The sequence below is a fragment of the Neophocaena asiaeorientalis genome, unplaced genomic scaffold (assembly GCF_003031525.2).
Source record: "Neophocaena asiaeorientalis asiaeorientalis breed wild unplaced genomic scaffold, Neophocaena_asiaeorientalis_V1.1 scaffold391, whole genome shotgun sequence".
In the NCBI taxonomy this organism is placed as follows: domain Eukaryota; kingdom Metazoa; phylum Chordata; class Mammalia; order Artiodactyla; family Phocoenidae; genus Neophocaena; species Neophocaena asiaeorientalis.
This window is the reverse complement of record NW_020174056.1, coordinates 367,554-392,840: the sequence shown is the minus strand read 5'-3', so window position 1 is coordinate 392,840 and position 25,287 is coordinate 367,554. Positions and strand designations below refer to the sequence as shown.

Here is a 25,287-nt window from a genome sequence, read left to right as displayed (position 1 = left end):
ATTCTGTTTTGCTGTAATACAAATACAATATTCTAATATATGGAAATTCCTTGTTTTTTTTCTAACCATATTAACATATTTTTGGTTTTTAGTAATTACTCTTATTAAGACCACTAGGTGCTCAGTTTTCTTTTTCTCAATTAGCAACAGTAAATTAAGTTATTTGGGTATAACAGTAATTTCCTAGTGACTCTTAATTTAAAAAGTAATGTGTTACAAAGGGATTAGCATAGCAATCTGTCAGCACCTGGAATGGGCACCACATAAATATCCAATAAGTTACTCCACCTCCTCTTAAAATTGGATAACTATGTAGTTGGAAATTTGTCATATGTAAAGATAAAAGAGAAGTCTTTTGTTATCACACAGAATGCAAAATCTAGCAACCTATGACTGACATTGGCATCCAGGAAGAGCTGTATCACCCTTCCTTTAAAAAAAAAACAAACAAAAATACAAACAAAAACAGGCCTATTTTTAACTGACTTACTGACAATTTAGTAGTGAACTCTACCTATGGATGTGAGGATTTCGGAAGAGTAGAGCTGTACGTGTTAAGTCCAGACTCCCAGGCATAACTCTAGTTATCTTAATTTAGTAGGTCTGCAACAGGGACTCTAAAATCAAGTGTATGTATTTCTAATAAGAAACCCAGGTGATTCTAATGTAGATGGTCTATGGACCAGACTTAGAAAAACACTGGGCAGTGGAAGCTTTGCATATAGTCTCAGATTTCACTGCTTAGTATGTTTCTTTTAAGTTCTCTGCAAAAGTTACAATTCACATTGTCCCAAAGCATTTTTGCTATGGATTTTAAAAGCTAGTTATACAATTAATTATGGCAACTGGAATTTAGACTCTGCCCCAGTTAGCCCAGAAAGCAACAATGGCACAACTTTGTGATGAAAGTAAACTCAGATTGACTCACACATAACCAGAATACTCAGGGCTATTCATTATGTGTATGATCACAATCCAGCTCATTAGAGAATCCAGGCACTGAACCTCATTCAGAATAATTTCCCAGAGTCTCTCCCATTCATGACCAAGTTTAAGTGACTTACTATATATCAGTAAAATTCAGTGGTGAAGAAGGCATTTAAGATTAATAGTGGAAAAACCTTTGAAGAATTAGGTAGATAAAAAGGTGATAAACTTGCAAATGGTCTAAGTAAGAGATGAAATAAACTTTGCGAAAGGCAAAAAAATTTTTTTTTTCAATAAGTAATGGGAAATATTGGCACCACCTTAAAATGGATGCCCCATTTATCTTAGCTCTTAAGATGTGTAAGGAGACTTAGGTCATCAGTTACTAATGTTTCCATTTAGCAGTCATTTTCAAACTTTTTAATTAGAGGGGTCATGAACCTGCTGATCAATAACTTAATTTGCTTCTTTATGCCTTAACAAACAAAATCCAACTCTGTCTTCTGCCATTTAGCTGAGTAATTTGTGTCAAGCTCAGTTTCCTCATCTGTCAGGCTGTTTCCTCATCTGTAGAATGCAGAAATTGCAGTAAATGTTTCAGTACTACACTGTGACTCAAGAACAGAAGAGGTATAGCAGTGTGGGTAGGTCTATGAGTTCTTGGCTGTTAAGAAGTGAGCAAAAAAGATGTGCATTTACTTCTTCGCTGATATAAACTTCTGTCTCTCTTCCTCTCTTATCTTGCCTGTGGACAGTGTCTTTGATTTTACTCCACATGCAAGACCCTGGAATCCAGTTGACTGCCTTTGTCTGAGCTGACAAAGAATTGTAGAATTCTTCGGTGTGGTGACCAAGTTTCTCACATACAGTTAATACATCTTAACAATCTTTCTCCTTGTTTATTTTCTTCCTGTTCTAGGTACAAACCTCCCTGAAATATTTTAACATCCTGCTTTTTAAATTTCCTATCTACCCCTTCACACCTTGATCAGAGACTCACATCATTTTCCCTAAGTGTAATCAGTCAAACAAGGATTTAGCCTTCTGGAATTACCAAGATAAGCAATTTTAGTGAAGTCATTCTGGACACTATAGTGTCATTTTGATGGTTTCCTATATTTGGGCAAGTAGAGTGGGAGTCTATGAAGTGTTGGAACTTCACTCTCTGGATCTCCTATTATGTCCATGTCTGGTTGTCCATCCTGCCCAAAGTTGAATGGAATTAAACCGACACTAATTGGGAGAAGCAGATAAAATGACTGCAGTTATATGAACTGTAAGGATTAACTAGTAACTTTAGTAAGAACTTTTGGGACATTGGATACTGATTATAAAGCAGTATCAATTAAGAAAGCTCTATAAATTAGGAGTTTGGAATTAATATATACACACTGCTATATATAACATAAACAACAAGGACCTACAGTATAGCACGGAGATCTATATTCAATATCTTGTAATAAACTGTAATGGAAAAAAATGTGAAAAAGAATAGATATCCATATCTATATCTATTTTTTAATGTTAATCCCAACTCCTAATTTATGGAGCTTTGTTAATTAATACTCTTTCATCATTCATCAGTATCCAGTGTCCCCAAAGTTCTTACTAAAGTTTCCTTTATAGATTATTACAAGTTATAAAGTTATACGTATATATACATACAACCGAATCACTTTGTTGTACACCTGAAACTAACACAACAATGTAAATTAAATATACTTAAAAAATGGTTGAAAAAAAAGAAAGCTCTAAAACTGAGGGAGAAAACAACTGGCAATTAACTTAGAACCAAACCCTCCTTGTGCCTGTAACTCTCAAACTGCAGATGAATGCTGAGCAGTTGTGAGAGTCTCAAGAATGCAGGACCTGTGCAGGGATTTCACATAAGCATCCATAATTTTATTTTCTGAAAGCATTCCTTCTCATTCAAGATATATAACTCAGGATAAAAATCAGCCCATTATTATTAGTGGGAGGTAATGGTTGTCATCTGTGTCTATAAACTATGTAACCAGGGCTTGGAGTTGAGGATATAGAGAGAAAACCAAAGCTATACGTTTTTTAATGTGGTCTACATGTTCTGTCTTCAGTGAAGAAGAAGCGATCATAAATAAGGTAACCCTCAGTTTCTTCATCTCTGAAATCAGGATTTTAATGTTTGGCTTTGATGTTTGAAAATCAATGAAGACCACCCAAATGAGAACAGATAGAGGCTATTTATTCAGATCTTGCTCAAACAGCGAAGGCGGCCAACATCACTTTTATTTGGCGGAGACTCAACAGCAGACAGGGAAGTGGAAAAGCTTTATAGTGAAAACAGCAGGGAAGGTTTCAGGTCTAGTATGATCAGAGCTTGTTGGCCTGGTGAAACTGGGAGTCACCTAGCTAGAAGAAGGCATCTTGTGTGCATGATTTGGGGGACATATTTGGCTTTCAATGCTTGGTCCTGAGTTAGAAGTCAGGGTAAAATATAAGGAAACTGGCAGTCATTGACCAAGTCCTGATCATTCTGGCCCGACTGTTGCAGAGATTTGGGGTTGGTTTCCCAAACTGGTTGTTGTGGAGATTGTGGGTCAGATTTCTGTCATATGTGGTCTGGCCATTGTTCATTTGTATATTCAGTCTCCAAGGCTGCAAGTTTGTTGTCAGAACTGACCATGGAATGAGTTAAAAAGATGCCTCTGTTGCTGTTTTTGGAGATGGTAGAAGTATTATTAGACGATAAAGGAAAGGCAATAATATTTTGGAGAGAGGAGCAAGAAGCGTGTCTCCACGGATGTAAAAAATATTCCACCTGCTGTGGGAAGGGTACCTAGAGAAACTGTATCTAATCCTGCTTAAGTGAAGGCCAGTATAAATGTCCTCCTTTCTCCTGGCTGATAAACTAACTGTCCACGTTGCTCTTCATAAGGATCTCAAATCCCCTGAGCATTTGAAACTTTATGTTTTGCTTCCAAAACCAGTAACAAAGTTCCAATTTTTCTAACCTGTGAACTGCTAGGGCTAAGATGTCCTTATCTCCGAAGTATGAGAAGACATACAGCCAACTCAGAGTCAGAGGATGTTGCAAACTTATTATAAAAGAGCTATCTAGTTCATATTTTAATATTAATTTACTTTGCTAGCCTTTTTGTTATAATTTAAAGCTTATTTCTTTTTTAATACTCAGGCTTACCTCTATTTTGTTTTCTTTTGTGTCTTTATATTCACGCTGTCCTGATTTTCCATCTATAAGCCTCGTTGCCAAAACTTTCAGCCATCACTTACCTTGAAAGAAGACCATCTTTCTACGTACACTGCAGCAGTCACCTGCTCACACACACACAAATTCTGTAAGTTCTTTTTAGAGTTACCACAGCTTACTTATCTTACCTGAGAGGTATCATTTTCCTCAGCTCTTCTCAACCTCCACTCTAGAGCCCTTTACGTGATCTCTATTCCTGCCCCGCCATGGTCTGAATGCCTAAACACAAACATCCTCCTCCAACAATCTGCTGTCCTTCCTTTCTCCTCCCTCCTTTTTCTAGATCTACTCCTCCATCTTCCCTCCCATTTCTCTTCTTCCTTCCTCTGGACCATAAAATATATTTGTTCCAACACTCCAACCATTCTGGTCAAACACTTAAATCCTTTTCCTACTTCATTGCCCTCCAGTAGTAAATCCAACAGTCTGTTTCCTTGACTTCTGAATCCAGTCCTGGAGGAAACTCATGATGGTCCAGAGCAGCATCCTTGTAAGTGCAGGGCCCCACCCTCAACAGCGCTCCCCAGCTCCCTGGCAGGGCCACTCTGGGTCCAACTCAAGGCCCACTTTCATTCCTTGCAGAGGTTGTTTCAAACTTTTACTATTTACTCCTCCTCTTCTCTCAGGATAGAAATTTCTAGCTGTCCTTTCTCACCATCAACAAGACTTATCTGCAAGATTCTTTATTGCCTGACTCAGAGGAAGCCTTGCTCTTCATTTACATTCAAGGCTAATCCTCCAACATTTACTCTGGATCCCATTTTCTCCCATTTCAACAGGGGCCTCACTCCCCCATCTATTCCCCTCTTTCATAAAATGTTATTCTCTTTTAGACTTTCTCCCCAAGGTTTTGCCTCTAGCCATGTAGTCTTCTCTCTCTCTCTTTGAGTAAACTTGTTTACTCCATAATTTCAGCTACCACATACATCCTGGAATTCTTCAAGCTATATCAGTAGTCCAGAGTGCTTTCTAAACTCCAGGCTGGTTTACCTAATTACCTTATGGATAGTTCCATTGACTTTTTCCTCTCTCTCTTCTTTCTCACCATTTACATAATGAGTTCTATTAATTTTACCTAACTATTTCATAAGTATTTTCCTAAACCTATTAATTTTATTTATTGACTATTTCATAAGTTTTAATTTATCAAACTTCCTGCTACTGCCAAATCATTTTTTAAAAACACAACTGTAATTAAGTATTCCCGTGTTTAAAATCATATAATAGTCCTCATCAAATTTAGTTTAAATGCAAATCCCTTCATATAACACAAAATATCTTTCAGTATTTGACCCCTGCATCTCTAGCCTTTTGTTTCCCAAAGTACACTCAGAGGAGCGCTTTTTCTGTGGAATGTTTTACAAGATGGGATGTGGGGAATAGGAGGGGAGTAGAAGACTCTCAAATTGGCCCTGGGGCCAACAGCACCAGAATTACTTGAGACTTTATTATATATGCAAATTCTCAAGCTTCACCCTAGACCTACTGAATCAGGAACTCTGGTGGTAGAGCCTACCAATCCGTGTTTTAGCAAGCCTGCCCAGTGATGCTGAAAAACACTAAAGTTTGAGAACCACCATCTTAGAGAATCACAGTGTACATTAGCATCTTACTACAAGAAGTCTGGAAATAACGTATTTAACTTCATTTAAGCAAAATGTCCTCAATTTGAGCATGGACCGTGTGTGTGTGTGCGCGTGCACATGCGTGTGTGTGTGTGTGTGAGATACTCACTAATATCCAGTAGAACTAATGTTAGAGAAACTTGTCAAAAGCCTGCAGCCTCACATTGCTAGTAATTCCCCAATTAGTGTCATGTGCCTTTGCATTTAAACATCCCACTGCATTGCTCTACCAAATATCTCCCCCCAACCCTTGTCTGGCCAGCTCCTTAGAGGAGGTATTTCAAAATTATATGCTTATTGAACAGATACATGGGATGGAACAGAAATATGTTGTAGAAACCTTAGAATTGTTGCTAGGTCCTACTACCATGAAGATATAATCTGTTATTTCAACACTTTTTTACATATAATGGTTCTCTCTGTATATTGATCTCTTCTTAATGGAGTATCTTCATATTTTCTTCTTTGATATTGTGAAAGTATAATGTACATCTTATCAGCTTGTCTGTACAAGCTTTTTGTATTGAAATATCCTTTGTAAATACGATGACTAGAAGGTTTTTCAGCTGATCCTACACCCTGGTGACTTTCTAGTTTTAAAAATTTCTCTCCCCATTATACTTTCACAGTGTTTCTTTCATATCTCTTTCCTCAGTTATCTATTAACAAAATAATTTTTAGACACTATAATAACAATGACCATATTAAGATTGACATACTAAGTCATAGCTTTATAAACCTATTGTATTTTATTTGTTATTAATGAGGTTAATGCATATTACACTTTTATATAATATAAATATATTTTATTAAATTTTTCTTGCGATATATATTAATTCATAGGGGTTTTAGTACATATTAATACACTTATTACTAGCTTTCAGAATTTCTACTGCCATTATCTTAATTTTTCCAACCACAATTTCAAATGCCCCAGTAGACTTCTTAAATATTCATAAAGTGTTACTTAGAAAAACTGAGTCCCTAAGCAGTCAAGTAAGTATTCTTATATAATGGTTGTACTACAGGTTTCAACCATGCAGTTTATTCAAATGCACTAGCAAAATACATAAAGCATGATTTATGCTACTGATACGTGGTACGTAAAAACTTCGTGACTCAGCATCAGGTTTGGTTTATTCGGATGCAGCATACAGAATTTTATGCAAAAATCATTACCACCTGTAATCCTCTGATGTCATAAAAAAGTAATCTGTGACAGCTAAGGGACTTTGGAATTAATGTATATTCAACTACTTTGGTCTCTGCCGTTTCCCAGATCACTCTTTGCAGAATGGTGATAAGTGACTCTGGTGTTAGACATATCATCAGTAGTCATTTATTTTTATTTAATCACATTACTTGAAACGTTAGGCATATAGTTCAGCTATATACACATCAAGATGATTAATAATAGTATTCTCATATAGTCCACCGTGGCCATCAGAACTCATTTTACTTACAATCTTCACAACTCACCAGGTTCTCTGGCTTTCTAACTACATCCTAGAGAAGGAAATCTATTGAGCTTAATGTAATGAGTAAATAATTACGTTATTGTGACCATAATAAATTCTCGTTCATAAAAGAAAGATAAATTTCAATAGAAAATGTAATTTAATCATAGGCGAAATCAGACATTTGTAAGCCTTTTTTGCTGCCTTTTTCTTATTAAAGATCTTCTGATGTGCCTTGGTGTACCAAAGGAATTAAAAGAGGAAGGCTGCCAGAGTTTCAAGTGGTTCTCAGGGACCAGGTATATAAGATTCTTAAGATCCTTTGGAGATTGCTTATAGTTCATTCTGGCAATTTGAAGTAATTTGTCCTAGCCACTAATTTTTTGACTATTTTAGCTCTTCAACTTTTAGTATCTGTTAAATTTTGAGCTTAAAGGTAAATCAACAGCATTTGGAAGCACCATAGGAAAATTAAAGTCCCTAAAGGTGCATTATAGTCGGCGTATGAGGTCTCTAACAGTAAGTGGATTTAATACAGGGTTATATTTTAACTTAAGTGAGACTATAATAGTGTGATGACTCATCCAAATCTGGTTACCTGTCCTGGGCAGCATTAGACGATAGGCATACAACCATTCAGCAGAGGGTGGCTGTTCTTTGGAAAAGACATGGTAGTTGGATAGGGCAAAAGATTGGCTCAAGTAAAATCGAATCCACCTTCTGTATGAGAGCCCATAAATTTCCTGAGCTACACATTGGAGCTTTCAGATATCCTGGATATATAAGATTATAAATAATTTAGCAAAAACAAGGAAACAATATGCTTCCCACTGAGTCATATACTTGAGTGAAAATTGTCTCGTCTTTATCTTTTTTGCCTAATTTAGAAAAGTACATGTGAAAGACGTGTTATAAGAAGAATGCCCACCAAACAAAGTGACCAGAATAATTTATTTGTGTGTTCAAAGGAATTGTGTTTGTTGAATATGAAGTTTAGATGTTAAACATTCAAAATTGTTATTATACTCTGTTAATCTCACTGTAAATTTAGATCATTGAGACAACACTCTTCCTAGAGGTGAGAGTGGAGAATTCATTCAGTATTGTAAATCAAGAAGGATTCCAATATGATTTAAATACACATACATGCACAAAAAAGAAAGATAGACTTAGGAAGTTTTTGTTAACTAGATACATTTCTGAGTGGAATGAGAGAGTTCCAGACCATTCATGCAACTTGTATATGCTGTCGTATTTAACAGTACTGGCTTTGTAACCAGGCAGTCTTGCTTGAGTTCAGCCCACTTTACTACCAGTGTGACTATGGACAAATAGGCAGGGCAAATTTTATATACAACACACACACACACATCATTGTACAAACAATTCAACCTTTTGCCTTGGAAGAAGCCACATTAAAGGGATAATTTCTACAATAATAATTTCTTAGGTCATGAACTGCAGTAGAGGAAGAGAAACCTCCATTCCAGAACCAAAGTATTTAGGAGTTCAAGCCTGGCCATTGTGACTTTACCCTGTGGGATGCATTCAATGAAGAGAGGAAACCTGAATTTAATAGCTTTGGCTAGCATGATCTGAGAGTTGTTCCATTACCCCTTTTCTCTAATCCTCCTGTTTGACAGTGACATGTAACTAAAGTCATACCATTTGACCTTTTCTTTTGCATGTTGCGTGACCTTGTGAGCAGAGTAAGAAACGGGACATTCCTCGGGAAGATCAGGGACCAACCACCAAGAATTTGGATTTTTGGCCCCAACTTATTACACTGATGGTCACGATTATTGATGAGGATAAAACTGCCTACACTCCTGTCCTGAATCAGTAAGTACACTGTTTTGGTAATAAATGGATTTTATTCCACTAAAGTTAAGAAAACAAAATATTTGAAGTATGGCTTATACTCTCATGACAATGACAAACTTTTCCAAAATCAAGCTATAGAAAGCAGTATATTTTTACTTTTATCAGTAAATATTAATTCAGTGATATTATGAATTTTTAGTTTCAGCCTCATACAGAGTGATTATTTGGATGGAGACAAATATTTCCCACAAATTTATTTTTATTTGATGTAGAAAGATTTCTTCTTTCCACTGGTTTCTTTCATTGTCTTAAAATTTAAAAAAATGCAATCCCCCAAAACTAAAAAGAATGTTAAAGAGTATCAACGTATTCCACCGTGACTTTATTAATAGTAAGGATTTTTCAAAAAAACTTGCTTTCAAAATAGTTGTGTATGCTAGATGTAACAAATTTAATGCAGTATTTAAGAGAACAAGTCCATTTTCTCAAATAACCTAAGCCTATGCCTCCATGCATAGAATTTATAAATTATGAGCAGGTTAACAAGGCAGGTGAATTAAAATTCGTGGCTGTTCTAGAAGACTCTGAAATCATCAACTTATCAACTTAACACTAGCTATGAGACCTTGGGCAAATTATCTAATTGCCCTGGGTCTCAGTTTCCTCATATATAAAATAAGGATATATTACCAGATAATTTCCAAGATCCAGTCCACCTTTAATGTTGCACATTTAGGATTTATTTCACACCCACACGTCGAGAGCTATACAACCAAAATGACAGCTGACTCTGCCCGCAGGGCATTTGCAATCTGGTAATGGAGAGAATATCCTGACATATTGGTCATACCTGAAAACCTGTGGGCAGCAGGAATAGCAGAAATAGACAAACCATGATGTACATTCAGGCTTAATATGGAGAACTGGTTTTATTATTTCTAATTTTTTGTACTGGTCAAGACAGGGTCAAAAAGCTTGTGTGGAATACAATTGAAATTCCAATTATAGAAGAAATACCTGTAAGTATTCCAATTTTTATCCTTTCCTGTTTCTTCACCACCCATTTTCACCTGCCCTGAATTTCTTCTAAATGTGGAGAAAGTATTCCTCTCTTTGATAGGCATGACAGCATCGTTAGGTTTACCTTTACACTTTCTTCTTCCTTTTCCCCTTATACCCACCTTTTCTCCCTGATGCCAGAGTGTATCATGATGACCATCTGTAGAGACTTTCTCTTATTCTCTTCTGATAGCTCAGGAATAGATCCTCTCTTTTAACATATGGCATGTCCTCAGTTCCTCCTGGACAGCTTTATGGGCTAGATATGTTTTCTCATTCATTCTTTGGATCTTTCTTGAAGATACAGTAGATTTCCTAAAGGTAGGGACATCAATAACTTGTTTTAAGACTGTGCCCTCGGGCTGGGGTAGGTCAGTTGATTAATGAGAATGGAATGAAAACAAACATCTGCTGAGAAATGCTAATTAAAAGTTATTAGAAAGGATTTTATTTTTAATCAAATGAATTCTTTACATTTACCAAATATTCAGGATATGACTATTAAAAGATAACATTATAAAATCATGGAATCAAAGTTCCCCAGAATCATTCTTAATCATATACCATTAAAGATATACAAAGATTTTAGTTACTTTTTTGTGAATGTGTTAAAGGAAGTGGAGGGAATGCGTTTACTTATGGCAAAAATAAATTTTAAATTATGAGCTAAATTAAGTCTACTAAGTATAAAAATGAGCAAGGACACAAGGAAAGAAGAGAAATGTCTTTGTCTTGCTTTTTATATTTGTTTTTAGTGTCAGTTTGGAGTCACTTTTGTTCCAATGAAAACCTAGTTCTAATAGAGCTGAACGCTTTCCCTCTGTTGGGAATCTATGCTTTATGATGGTATTTGCTCAGATTTTGAAGATGTTCTAAAGATTTTTTGCTCACTAAGGATCATTGCATTTTGTTTCTCATTTAATTAAATCTATATTTTAAGTGAACTCACCTAGATAGCAAGGTGTGCTCTTAGTGGCCAATGTTGCGTTTGTGTAATTTTGTGAGATTTCCATTCATGCGTGTTTCTTTATTTGTGCAATGTGTCATCACATTTAGGCATCACTAATTATCTCACTGGGTAGTTAGACTGTTAGGATCAAATAGGCTGATAGTTGCGAATGCAGATTCTGAGCTGCATCCCAAATCTACGGAGTTAAAATCTGAATTTGGCACAGAAGTCTGCATTATTAATAAAGTATCCCTTGTGTGGTTTGTATACACCAGAGTATGAAGGCACAGGTCAGTTTGTGAAGGACATGTCCAACTAAAACAAGTTTTGGGTTTTATTTTGAAGGTAATGGCAAGAGAACGGATGATTTAAAAATATAGGTCTTATTTTTATATCTTTCTTGTTTTTAATATCTAAGATGATTGATATAAATAATTAATTGAATGAAGTATTAGTGGTTATTTTGACTAAAAAAATATTGCAAGCATTTGCTTATTCAGGTTTGATAACAATTTATAATAATTGCAGAAAGTAAACATGAGGGGAAGGATTTGTTTTATTTTGTACATTAGTATGTATCCAGGCATATATATTGGTTGAATTAATGAATACATTAAAGTAAATCCATATGTGTAATTGGTATCTGTTCTCTCTGTTCATACTCCATTGATTAACTGATGTACTAGAGTATTTCTTTGACTGATACGTCTTCACATTTTAAAGATTAATTTCATGAAGTGGCTTTCCAGGTGTTTCTATTTCATTGAAACTGAAAAGTATTAAGCACAGTATTTTCAGATCTTTCAATGTGGGTCTTTCTCTCCCTTTTAAATAGATGTATTGAGGTATAACTGAATACAGTTAAAATTTTAATTAGTTTTGACATATGCATCTAACCATGAAACCATCACCACAATCAAGATAATAAAGATATCCGTATCCCCAATAAGTTTCTGTGTGCCTTATGTAACCCACCCCAGGCAACCAATGGTCTGCTTTCTAATACTACAAATTAGTTAGAAATTTTTATCCTTTTGTATAAAGGAATAATATATTATGTACATTTCTTTGTCTAATTTCTTTCACTAATTACAACTATTTTGAGATTCATCCAGGTGGTTGTGGGTATCAATACTTCATCTCCTTTTATTTCTGAGTAATATTCTACTATATAGATACAACACAAAATGTTTATCCATTCATCTGTTAGGATTAGGGTTAAGATTAGGGGGTAAATTTGGATTTTTTTTCAAGATTAGGTTTCTGTGAATATTTGTTTGCAAGATTTTGTGTAGACATATTCTTTTATTTTCCTTGGGTCATGTAATATGTACATGTTTAATATTTCTTAAAACTGCCAAACCACTTTCCAAAGTGTTTGTACATTTCCAACACTTAGTACTATTAGACTTTTTACTTTTAGCCATTCAAATAAGTGTAGTGATATCTCCTTGTGGTTTTAATTTGCACTTTCCTAAGTACTGATATTGACTGTCTTTTCATCTGCTTATTTGCAATACATATATCTTCTTTGGTGAAATGTCTGTTCAAATCTTTTTGCCATTTCCAAATTGGGATGTTTATCTTCTTATTAATGAGTTGTAATGGCTCTTTAATTATACTAAATAAAGGTCTACTGTTATGTAAATGCTGCAATATTTTCTCCTAGTTTGTGACTTTCTCTTCCATTTATTACTAGTTTCTTTTGGAGAGCTGTTTTTAAGAAAATAATTGATAGAGTAGTCCAATTTGTTGATTATTTTCTTCTATAATTTGGGCTTTCTGTGTCCTACTTAAGAAAACGTTGCAACTCCCAGAGTCAAGTTGCAATACTGTAGTTTTCTTCTAGATATCTTACATTGAGATCTGTGGTTCATCTCCAGTTATTTTTTGTATATGGTATGATATGGAGTTTAAGATTATTTGGGATTTTTTTCATATGTTTAATCTTTTCAGCTCAATTTGTTAGAAAAATTATCTTATCCCCATCGAATTGCTTTGGTAACTTTGTCAAAAATCAATTAATTATATGTTTGAGTCCAATTCTGTACTCTCTGTTCTATTGATCCGTATATCTATGGGTCTAGTAGTAATTAACTTCAGCTTTTGTCTGGAAAACTCTTTGTCTCTCCTTCAATTCTGAAGGACAACTTTGCCATGTGGAATATTATTGGTTGGCAGGTTTTCTCTTTCAGCATTCTGAAAAATCATTCCACTTCCTCCTGGCTTGCAAAGTTTCTGCTGAAAAATTCACTGATAGTCTTATGGGGATCTCCTTCAGTGTAACAAACTCCTTTTATCTTGCTGCTTTTAGGATTCTCTCTTTGTCTTCTATATTTTCTCTTTGCTGAAATCCTCACTTTGTTCATGCATTGTTCTCTGACCTCAGTGAGCATCTTTATGACCATTATTTTGAACTCTCTATTGGGTAAATCACTTATCTCTTTTATTAAGGTCAATTACAGGTGATTTGTCCTTTTGTTTGCAACGTATTTCCTTATTATTTTTTTTTTCATTTTCCTTGACTCTTTGTGTTGGTTTCTGCACATTAGATTAGACAACCACCTCTCCCAGTCTAGACAGACTGTCTCATCAGTCAGCCCAGCCCAAGCTCCTGGTTGTCTCTCAAACCTTTATGGTTGTCCAAGCTGCCATCTTTGTTCTTAGTGGCTCCCTAATTGAGGGTGTGCCAAGACCGGTCAGTGTTTCAAGGAAAAGGATAAAAGTCAGCACCTAGATGCAGGCTAACTAAAAGCTGTACCCTCAGACAATAGATGGGAAAAGATATAGTTAAGCCCCTTGGAAGGAGAAATTGGAAGATGGGCATTATTGCCTGCTTTCTCTGCACTGAGCCCAGGTGGATAGCCATGACAGTGGGGGAGGGACAAGCAGGTGCTTCTGCACCTGTTGAAAAGCTGCTTGTTTTGTTTGCTCTAGTCCTGTGGGACTTGTGAATGAAAGACCTACTGGCTATCAGAGCTACATGATTTGGGAACCCATCCCTCAGCTTGCAGCCATAAAAGTTGATGCATTAAATATGTGGACAGGCTCCTTCCAGGGAAGTACTGGTGGTTTGATTTCATTGTTGGATCAAGCAAGAGGGAGAATGCAGGGAAGTGCCCACCAGCTTCTCTGGGCTTTAAGAAAGATCTCAGCCAGCCTCTAGATGCATGCTAAATTAGAAGCCAGACCCTCAGGCATCAACTTGTAAAGTATGCAGTCATATCCCTCCAGGGCAAGACTGGGAGATGGGCATTTTTACCTGCTCTTTCTGGGCTGAGCCTTGAGGAGACAGCCACAGGGAGTGATGTGCACCCACTGACAAATGCGTCTTTATTTGCCATAGTCCTGTGAGCCACTGGATTTCTCTCAGTGGGAATTTCTCCATGTGTAGTGTCGTTGTACATTCATTGCATCTGTGGGCGGAGGGAAGTTCCTATGTTGCCATCTTGGTTCCTCCCCAAACTGCTTGTTCTTGATTGTGTTTTTGTTGTTTGTCTTTCAAGGATTTTTTCCATTTAATCTAAGTGGCAATTTGCTGTTGTATAGTTGCTCATGACATTTCTCTATTATGCCTTAATGTCTATAAAATCTGAAGTAATTTCTCTTCTCTCATTCTTAATATTGATATTTTGTATCTCCTGTTTTCCTGTCTAACTGGCTAGCCATTTATGAATTTTATTAGTCTTCTGAAAAAAAAAAAGAAACGGATTTTGGTTTCATTAAATCTCAGTATTGTTTTTGGTTTTAAAGTAAATTGGTGTCTTCTCTATTTCTTATTATGTTCTTTCTTTTGTAAGTGTAGATAACTGTTAAGTGGCTCCAGCAGTAATCCAGTGAGAAAATATGAGGACTTTGGATAAGATGATGGAGAGGTAGGATCAGATCTGAGAAATATTTAGGAGATAAATCAAGAGATCTTTTTGACTAACTGCATTGAGTGGAAGGTTAGGAAAGAAGATGGAGACAATGAACACGCTGTATTTATGGGAGCACCATTAATTGAGATAATAAATTCAGGAGGAAGTCTCAGTGTAAGAAAGTAAATAGTTAAAAGAAGTATACAGTGAGTTATATTTGGATATATAGAGATTTGGCTATCTGTATGACTTCCATGAATCATATGCAGTAGGCAATTGTATACTTAGCTGTGAAATTCCTTTAGACTGACGACAACTAAATGTATAATGTAGGGGAGGTTCACTGAATATGCTTGAAAGTAAGAAATCTTTTATCTTTTAAAATGTGTAATTTTACTCTGATTATTTAAATTATTGTGACTTAACATTACTTTGTTTTTGTAATGCTGACCAAAATGGAAGCAAAAATATGTTTGATCCATTCTACAATCCTGTGTATTTGCATGTATTTTATTATTGTCTGTAATTTCTTTTAGCATCTTTCCAAAGTATTGAGCCACAGTGAAAGCTCAATTTATTTCCTCTCTGCATTAAGAGTATATATCAGAGAGGCTCCAATGTGTTGAATAGAAAATGGAACAATTTTCAAAAATCTGCTGTTTCGTTTGTGAAGATGAGGTATGCTGCTTTTATTTTGTCAAGGCTGTGGGATGAGCCATAACATTATTTTCAAATTTTATGTTTTAAAACATAGTATGCTTCATTTGCTGCAGGGAGAAAATTGGGTTGAAGCTACTTTGATCAAAGATGTACATCTTCTTCTTTCTGTTTTGGAACTAATGCTCTTCAAAGTATTAAAGCTGTTGATGTCTTTGCTTTCACTGTGGCTTCCCTAAATTATTTTTCTATTTAAAACTTTGTTACAAAACTGTTCATTACGCTAAAAAGTAGAGAGAGTATACAATGGAGTGTATATCCATAACTCAAACTCAACAATTACTAAGATTTTGTCATATTTTCTTCACCTATACATTGAGCTTTATTATTATTTTTTCCTTTGCTGGATTCTTTTAAACAAATCTCAGACATATATCATTTCATCCCTAAAAATTACGGTTATTTTCTTACATATGACAATGTCATTCTCACAACTAATAACACTAACAGTAATGCATTAGTATCGTGTACCCCTTCCCATAATCAAATGCTGCTGTTTTTCTTTAAAAATCCCTTTTTACATTTGTTTTGTTTTAGTCAGGATTCAGATGAGGTCCACATACTACATTTTGGCTATTTTGTGTTCTAAGTCTCTTTCCTCGTAATTCCTCTCCCTTAACTTCTCTTTTATCCATGCCACTACTTTCTTAAAGAAGCCATGTTCATTGTCCTTTAGAATGTTCTACTTTCTGGATCATTCTGCATGTCTCTTTCTTATATTTAATTTGTTCCACCGTATTCTGTACTCCCCATAGCTGAGCACTGGCTTAAAGGCTATCTTTCAGATTCCTTTTTTGTTTGTTTGTTTTTCAAGAGTAACTCACAGGTGACTCTGTGTACTTCATACTCCATCACATCCGCGGTCACAGTAAGTCTGGTTGTTCCCCCTGTGGTCATGCTGCCAGCCTGATCCTTCCATTTCAGTGTTCCTGTTGACCTCTCCTCTAATGCTTTCATTTATTTATAATCATTTCAGAATAAGTTATTCATTTAGGGACGGCAAATTTGTGATTTTATAATGTTATTTGTTCAGCATTTATTTAGTTAGAATTTTTCTGTAAAGAAGGACTTGCCTTCATCAACTAGGGCTGCTTATCTGGTTATTGTTGATGAAAATAATCAATAAATAACCTATATTAGGAATAGAAAAGAATTTTATTTGAGTCAAACTGAGAACTCTAGCCTAGAAAACAGCCTCCCAGAAAACTCCAAGGAACTGCTCCATAGAAGCCTGGTTATCAGCACAGTTTTATATCTTGTCAGAACAAAGGACATGAAACAAGCCAGGGATACATTCCTTCAAGGTGTCAAAAAAAACAAATCAGCACGTACACGGTGAGTCAGTATAGCCGTGGCACCTGGGAAGGGAGTCTTATCATCGGAGGAGCACCAGCATTGGTGCCCTGGGAAGGGAGGTATCTAATCTTTATTTTTAACATGGTCTTTGTTTACTTCTGCTCAGTATACCCTGCTTTTTAATAATTAAAGCGCAAGCACAGCTTATGTTTGATAGGCCACAAACAGGCAGTTTTAGTTAGCATAAAATTCAAGTTAACTCATATATAAGCCAGAATGACTTCCCCATATCGCAGTATGTGAAAATTTCTTGTATCATTACCCTGAAATAGAACAAGTATAGGAAAGATAAGGCAAATATTCAATTCTTTCTTTTAAAGATTTTTATTTCATTCTTTTTTCTGCTCTATTTACTTTTATTATTTTTCATTAAAATTCTCATTTAAATAAATATGCATTGAATATTTTATAGTTGCCAGGTTCTATGCAAAGCTGGGGCCACAAAGATTTAATCGGGAAAGAGATATACAAAATCAAACATGAGCCTTAAACTGTGCCTGCCACAATCACAGGTCATTCTGAGATCAAATTCCTCACCTTAATCCCTTGTTAAGGTAATCTAATGAAAAAAACTAGATTTGGAATTAGACTAAGAAATCCAGAGATTGAGATAGTTGACAAGAATAGACATTGAAAGGTTATGAGTTTGGAGATGGCTATAGTAAGTGATCCAAAATTAAGAATAAATCAAAATGATGTGTAAATAGAAGCCAGGAGATAAACATGGTTGAAGGAGAAGAAGGCAGTTTTCAGTAAAAGAAGGGAAAGGATGCTTGCAAGGAAAAGTGGAAACGATGAGAATAGCAGAGTCTTGGTATTGGTGGACTTCTTTTTTTTTTTTTTTTTTTTTTTTTGCGGTACGCGGGCCTCTCACTGTTGTGGCCTCTCCCGTTGCGGAGCGCAGGCACAGCGGCCATGGCTCACGGGCCCAGCCGTTCCGCGGCATGTGGGGTCTTCCCGGACCGTGACACGAACCCGTGTCCCCTGCATCGGCAGGCGGACTCTCAACCACTGCACCACCAGGGAAGCCCTGGTGGACCTCTTAGGTGAGGATCCTGACTGTGGTCACTCACTGCACTCCCCTAATGCCTTCACCTCGGAAGGAGTTTTTGTTCCTGGTGCAAGGAGACTGACTACTGGTGTTTGCTCCATCTGTTAACCTAGTTCAGCTTTCCTTGGGTTCCAGTACAATGTGGCAAGGCAGTTTAGTCTTGTTTCTCCATTGTGCAAAGTATACTTATCAAAATTACCTTCTAGTTATTTGCAGTTACTTGAGCTGTGATCCTTATAGCCAAAGTAGCATAACTAAACCATTATGATATTACATGGAACAACATGTGTATTCCACTATAGTTGCAGTTAGGTTGCTGTTGAAGTATAAAGGAATGCTTCAATTTCAATTGCTGGGATATAAGCAAACAATATATTTCCTATGAGTAAACAGTTCTGCAGAGCTAGGGTTTACATTGGGGAGAATGGATAGCCAGAAAATCTGAAAACCTGGGCTAACACTACCTGAATAAAAGCACACACACAAAAAAGAAGTCATTTTGAAAGCTTTTACTAATGTTAATTAATTACAGCCGACTTAAATTTTAAAATAGATAAGGTGTTTCTCTGCAAATTCCCAAAACAATAACACGTTATCTGGAAAGAATAAGAATATTTTTCTAAGAGCATAAGAGTACTGTTGTAAGATTGCTAACTAAGAATTGTACTAATTCAGTCGCTTCTGAAGATTTCAATTTTCTGCCTCCCTGACTGCACATCATAGAGAAAACAAAAGGTTCATCTTGGATTTTCAGTTTATTATGCTTGCCAGATGATTTATGTACAACTAGATATCTGTGTTATAAATATTACAACCATCGTATAGGGAACTATGGGAAATTCATTGGAGCCAGACACTGTACTAAGCATTTTTTACAGTTTAGTGTTTAATTGAATCCTCAATGTAATTATAATAGAATCAGTGCTGTTAACATCCCCAAAGTGCAGACGATGAAACTGAAGCACAGTTAGTAAGTGGCAGAATTAGAATCTAAGCAACCCTCTGCCTTAACAAAACGATTAATTGTAGGGAAAAATCCCATAAGTCAGGGCATTAATCCTTTAGCTCCATCCAGACATTTCTGATGTCTCAATGATTAATCTGAATCTGGTCATGATAAACCTGAAACAATAATTACAAAAGTTTAAAGTGCAAGATATGCCATATGATGGCACCAGTTGTAGTTGTATATAAACCAATAGACAAAATGCGTACAATTTGTAATTTACTTGTAAGAAAAATGTGAATGTGTAGTGCGTACTCACTGGCACCCTCAGGAGAAACCATGAAAGAATTTTTTTTTTTCTAGAATTCTCTGTGTTAAAAACCTTGCTTCCCAAGCATTTGGGATACACAAAAATGATCAGTTTTCCCTTGTGGATTAGGTGCAAGAAGTGTTAGAACCAAGGCCCACATTTAATAACTCTATAGAATCTAACTTCATACCTTTCTACATTTCTATGTCTAATATCATTTTATTTTTATATCCTCATTTTTCTTCTCTTTTTTTTTTAAACATATTTTCTCCCTGGAGGCCCCCTGTGTCCTCCTGCTGAATTCTAAACTGGTTGTTCTCTAGGTCTGTTGCAGAGCTGTTATTTGGAGATAGTGATGGCTACCATTGGTTTAGAAGGTTTCATTCGTTTAACTTATGTTGATTACTGGGCAATATGTTACAAACTGGAGATTCAGCAATAAACAAGACAAAAAAAGTTCTTTATTACTTTTACTGGGAGGGGAGAGGAGTTAGATAGCAAGGCACCTAAAAATAAACAGATAATACCATGTTTCAGGTATTGATAAATGCTATGGAGAAGGTAAAGCAAGACAATACTGAAAACAATGACTTGGCAGAAGTGAAGATCAATGCCAATATGTCAATTTCAATGGCTACAAAAGGACTCTTGGAGAAAGTGACATTTGAATTGAAGCCTGGATCAGAGGAAGGCAAACATAAACTAAGCTTTGGTAACTGTAAACAGGAGAATCAATAGCAAGTACAAAGTTTCAGAGCTGAAGCCTGGCATGTTGGACTAGCAGCAAGAAAGGCCACGTGATTGGGGCTTAATCAATGGGAGAAACATTAGGAAGAGTTGATGCCTTAAAAGTGGCTCCTTTATTTATTGGATGGAGCTGCGGATTCCCATAGATGGCAAAGCAAACAGACTGCAACACTTTGCTTTCATGTCCATATTTCAGTTGCTGTCACCTGGTATGTGGGCAGTATTTCCGTAGGTTAGAGAGAATGAGTAGTAGTAATTTGGTTAGTCAAGTTTCTTGTTTGTTTGTTTTGTTTGTTTTTGTAGTTATTTTTTTTCTTCAGCAAAGATAGTTTTACGAAACACTTAATGGACTTTCTACTATCTAACTCCAAGTTCCCTCCACACTTGCCTTTACCCTTAAGATTTAAGACTTAACTAAAGCATTGCCTCTTCCAGCTAGTCTTCCCTAATGCATCCAGGATGTATAGGTGCCACATTATGGCTCATCCATGAATTTACATTCTATCATTGCATTTATAGTATGGTACTATGAGTATATATATATATATATAAATCTGTTTCTTCCACTATGCTAAAAAGTTTTTGAAGGAAAAGACCATGTCTTTTCATCTTTTTATTTTTACCACCTTAGCATAGTGTCAGATGAAGTGATGATGTTCCACTTGTTACTGAATGGGGGTCCCGCTGCGCCCACTTATAGAATCAATTACACACTCACAAATGTTGGCAGCAAACGACAGGCGCCTTTAATCAGAATGTCCATGGTCTGGAGAGATGATGGACTCAACATCCCCCAAAAACCACCTCCGAAGATTCTGCTTGACCATGAAACTTTTAAGGGAAATGAGGGAAGTAATCTCAGTTAATCATTGAGATAGGGGGTCAGAGTCATCGTCATCGCCCCACTGCTCGCAGGCTCGTTGACTTCTTGTGATCTTCCTCTAGATGTTACCTCATTCACACAGTTTGTTCGGGAGATGACTGAAGGGGAAGCTAGGGGAGAGATCTGGTCATCTTCATTTCTACATTTCATTGCTTATTCTTCATTTCTACTTCTTTGATCAATGGAAAGAACTGACAAGTCAGGCAAGGTATTGATTAAAAGGTTTGAAAGGTGCACTTGGGCCAGAGATAAGTAGAGCATGGGGGTGCCTGGTTTAAAAGTTAGTTACAATATAGCTTTGCTAAAGTGACAGGAACAGGGGCTTCCTGCTGAGGGTGGTTTCATGCAAAGAGCTGCTGACAGATCCTCACTTGTCAGAACGTCATTCCATTTCTATGGGATTAGGGGCAAAGTTCTATCTTCTGTACCTTCTTCATACTGACATAGGGTGCTGTATTCTCAGAGTGGAAATTGTCAACGTGGGTCTGTAGCATCTCTTTGCTGACAATTTTAGTTGTCGCTTACATATATGGGCAGGGCAAGCTACAATTATTTTCCTGCCCACAAAGATATAGATTATTATGAGCAATAATGTTAATCCCATTCTCTTGAGGCCAGTTCTTGGAATTGTGCTACCCATAGATTCAGTACTGTTCAAGTTGGAGCAGTTCATGTCATGGCTACAGTCTGGTCATCATGCAGTTAGCTTTTTTACCTCTGGTGGCAGTTTTAGTATGTGTAAAACAACTCCCTAGTATTTGGGGGTGGACGGAGGGGGGACCTGCAGTGTTCTGCTGGGCTCCAAACTCATGTTTATTGGGTGTATAAAATTTGCCACTTCCATACTTATCCTGCCTCTGCCTTTGTCTAAGGCCAATTACAGATTTTTCTCAGTGATACTCCCTTCTCCCTTCCTAACATGTAATTGAGACAGAAAAATAGATGGTTACTTTGGTTTAGTAAAATCACATCCAAGCTCTTTACCATAAATGGCTACAAGTTTATTGTGGGAAACTCTTAGCAGAAATTTGATATTAATTTTATTGGCACCAGACAGGAACAATCAGACAGTACATGTGCTTTTTCAATGAATACAGACAGATAAAAGTGAATGCTGAACCATAGTGAAAGGGTTTAAGGGAACTAGTTCTAAGCAATCTTTGTAACAATGCAGTGTCCTTGAGATCCATTCATAATTATACATTACACTTGGGAAACAACTTTTAGATGGAAGGGTCTCCCTCCACTGCTGCTCGGGCAGGCAAGATGTTTGTCGGTCAGTCATCCAACAGGCATTAAGGTCTCTACTTTGAAGACAGATCTCATCTTATTATATTTTGTAAACCATCTTAGTATTTTTTAATGAGATGAGTACTTCAGTAGTAAGTAAAAATAAAGAAAGAGGACTATGTTTTAAGTATGCAAAGATCAGTGTGGCTTGAGTGGCTTAGTGATCTAATATTTTTGCATGAGAGAGACTGAGCCATAAGACCTTAGAAAAGTTTTGCAACATTTTTTGGACTGTTTTCCACATGTGAAAGATTGGGAGTTAAAACTGGAAAAATTGGGAGTTCAATCTGAAAAATTTGGGAGTTAAAACACAGAGGACCATTATCCGGATTCGAGGAGATAATGCTTAGAAGTATGCTTAGAAGCACCTAGCCCAGTGCTTGTCATTGACTAGATGCTCATCACATGTTAACTCCCATCTCTCGGCATTCAGTGCCTCAAGCTCCCTGCCTCCAACGTGAATATGAGGACTTGCTTTCCCCAGGTCTGTAATCTGGAAACACTGGAGTAGCTTGACAAACGTGACCTGAGGTCAGTAAATTCTGTTTACTCTTCACCCCAAGCACATTACCCACGTTTTTTAAAGCTGTTTCTGCCATCTCTACCTCCTTTGCCACTGCCAGGTGACATCTTCACTGTCTTACAAAATGCTGATTTCAGTAGTTAATCGAGATCCATCCCAAATTTTATTTTTCATATTTAAAGTATGTATTTAAAGATCCAAGTTTATTAAATAATACCTTAGGTTGTAGATGTAAATAAAGAGAAAACAAAAAGATAAAAGGGTAGTTGGGTTTAAATGGCATTAGTGACCTACTTGCTTTTTAGTACAAGAGAACTTAAATACAAAAGGAAAGATGATCACCACAGGAAATGTCCAGTTGTTGAGTTCACACTCCAAATGCTTAAGCTGACTTTCACCCTGAACTGCAATGTTATGATACGTTTTAGTTGCCTTTTAATATAGCTTTAACTTGTAAGGCTAGTTTGTAATTTACAAGTAGAGTCCTACTTAATAAAGGTCATTCTTGGTGGTTCTCTGTCTCCATGGTAATGGCAGTTAATTGCACTAAGGCAAGTCTAGTTCTCTTAAATGGAGAGCATGTTAACAAAATCTGATTTTAAGAAAAGATAACAATGTTAAAAGAGCGGAGCAAGCTAAATGTCTTGACTTCTGACTGTGACAATGAAGCTTCAGTTGCATACATGACACATAATATCAGAACCATTGCTTACTCATTTGTAACAATGAATACACTTATCTTCAAAGGCAAACTTTGCATGTGAAAACAATACTTCAGGGCTTCCCTGGTGGCGCAGTGGTTGAGAGTCCGCTTGTCGATGCAGGGGACACGGGTTTGTGCTCCTGTCCGGGAGGATCCCACATGCCGCGGAGTGGCTGGGCCCGTGAGCCATGGCCGCTGAGCCTGCGCGTCCGGAGCCTGTGCTCCACAACGGGAGAGGCCACAACAGTGAGAGGCAAAAAACAAAAACAAAAACAAAAAAAAAACTTCACATTTAATGGATTCTAATTTTATCTGTTGAGACTAATGAATCAGTATTATCAAATTTGGCAGTGGAATATTGTATTTTCCTTATTTCACTAAGACATTTTCAAGATAATAAATTGGGTTATTAAATTGTTGTGTCTCAGAGGAGTCAAGGTTTAAAACATTTATGGTTTGTATTAATTGCTGCAAATTAAAAACAGGAGACATTCAAATAATGTTGGAATGGATCAGTTGTTTCATTAAACCTCTTTTTATAAATAATAGACTAAGTTAAGCTATAACTACATGGAAAATGAAGAAGAGGTGGAGCTATACATTCTAGAATTCAATTTGTATATATTAACTTGGACCAGGATGAAGAGGACCAATTTTATTTTTAAAATATGAATAATGAAATGAGTATTTAATGTACCATATTATATGTGTACTTGTTTTAACTTTTATATATATATATACTAATTTCTACGAGGTTAGGAAATGGTCATGGAAAGTTAAAAACTCTTTTAGTCCTGCTTGTATCATAGTTTGGAATTCATTTCTAATTAGCATATAAATTGTTAGTGTATGGCTAGAGATTTCTGAAGTTGGTGAAACCAGTTTACTCCTGTTAGTATATAATAATTTCCCTCTGCAATCAAGTTTATTGCTTTTAAATTTATTAGCAGTTTTTTTTTCTGGAGACTAATAACTAGCAACACAAATGTAAACTTCCATTCATTTTCTGTGATAATTTTTTTCACATTAGAAATCAGTGGAATCTAAATAATATTTTCTTGTATGTCTTGTGTCTTACTTATAGTTAAAATTTCCTTATCGTCAGCAGCAAGCCTTTATTGAGTGTTCGCTATGGCCAGTGGCTGTACAAGTTATATACATGTAAAATCTCATTTCATCCTCATAACAGCCCTAGAAAGGCCCAAGTTGCAATTATTATCATCCCCATTTGACAGATGAGGAAATTGAGTTTTAAGGAGATTACTCAGTGCTCCACTGGGTCAATTAGTTAAGTAGCAGAGGAGAAATCAAATCTCTGTCTTTTGGATTACATCGAGGCTTAACCACTACATTACACTTCTGTGACTTGTGCACAGGAAATAGCCAGAACTGCGTTAAATTACAGAAAATAAGCCTCTGGCAAATGTGCAAATGGTGTAGACTTCTTAGCCAGCCCAAAGAAAAGGCAGAAATATTCAACTGTGGAACGTGTTGGAAGAAAACAGCTCTGCCATTTGAATCATTATTTGATACTGAGGAGACCACATAGACATAGCATATAAAATTTGATGCCAGAGTGAGATTATATATTTGCATATCTACAAAGGAAATTTGAACACAATGCAAAAGTACACTCTTATGGGAATATGATTATTTGTTGCCCCTTAAAAATGGAAACGTAGAATCTACCTAGTAGTTACTCAGAACTTGATAAAATCTGTTATGAGAAATACTAGGTGTCTGTCCTCTCATTCCAAGCTCTGATTTCCTTCTCTTATTGGTTGTATATAGTTGTGAATTTTTGTCCCCTTTT

General features: G+C 36.2%; 1 protein-coding gene across 2 annotated transcripts in view; it reads left to right on the top strand.

Annotated features, from left to right (window-relative positions):
• The window catches only part of UNC13C (unc-13 homolog C), a 580,525-nt gene that overhangs the window by 362,859 nt on the left and 192,379 nt on the right, over positions 1-25,287 (top strand). For both annotated transcript variants that reach the window (XM_024754347.1, XM_024754348.1), the window contains one exon: positions 8,965-9,098. In XM_024754347.1, coding sequence (XP_024610115.1) covers positions 8,965-9,098 — 134 coding nt within the window. The remainder of the gene's footprint in view (positions 1-8,964; positions 9,099-25,287) is intronic.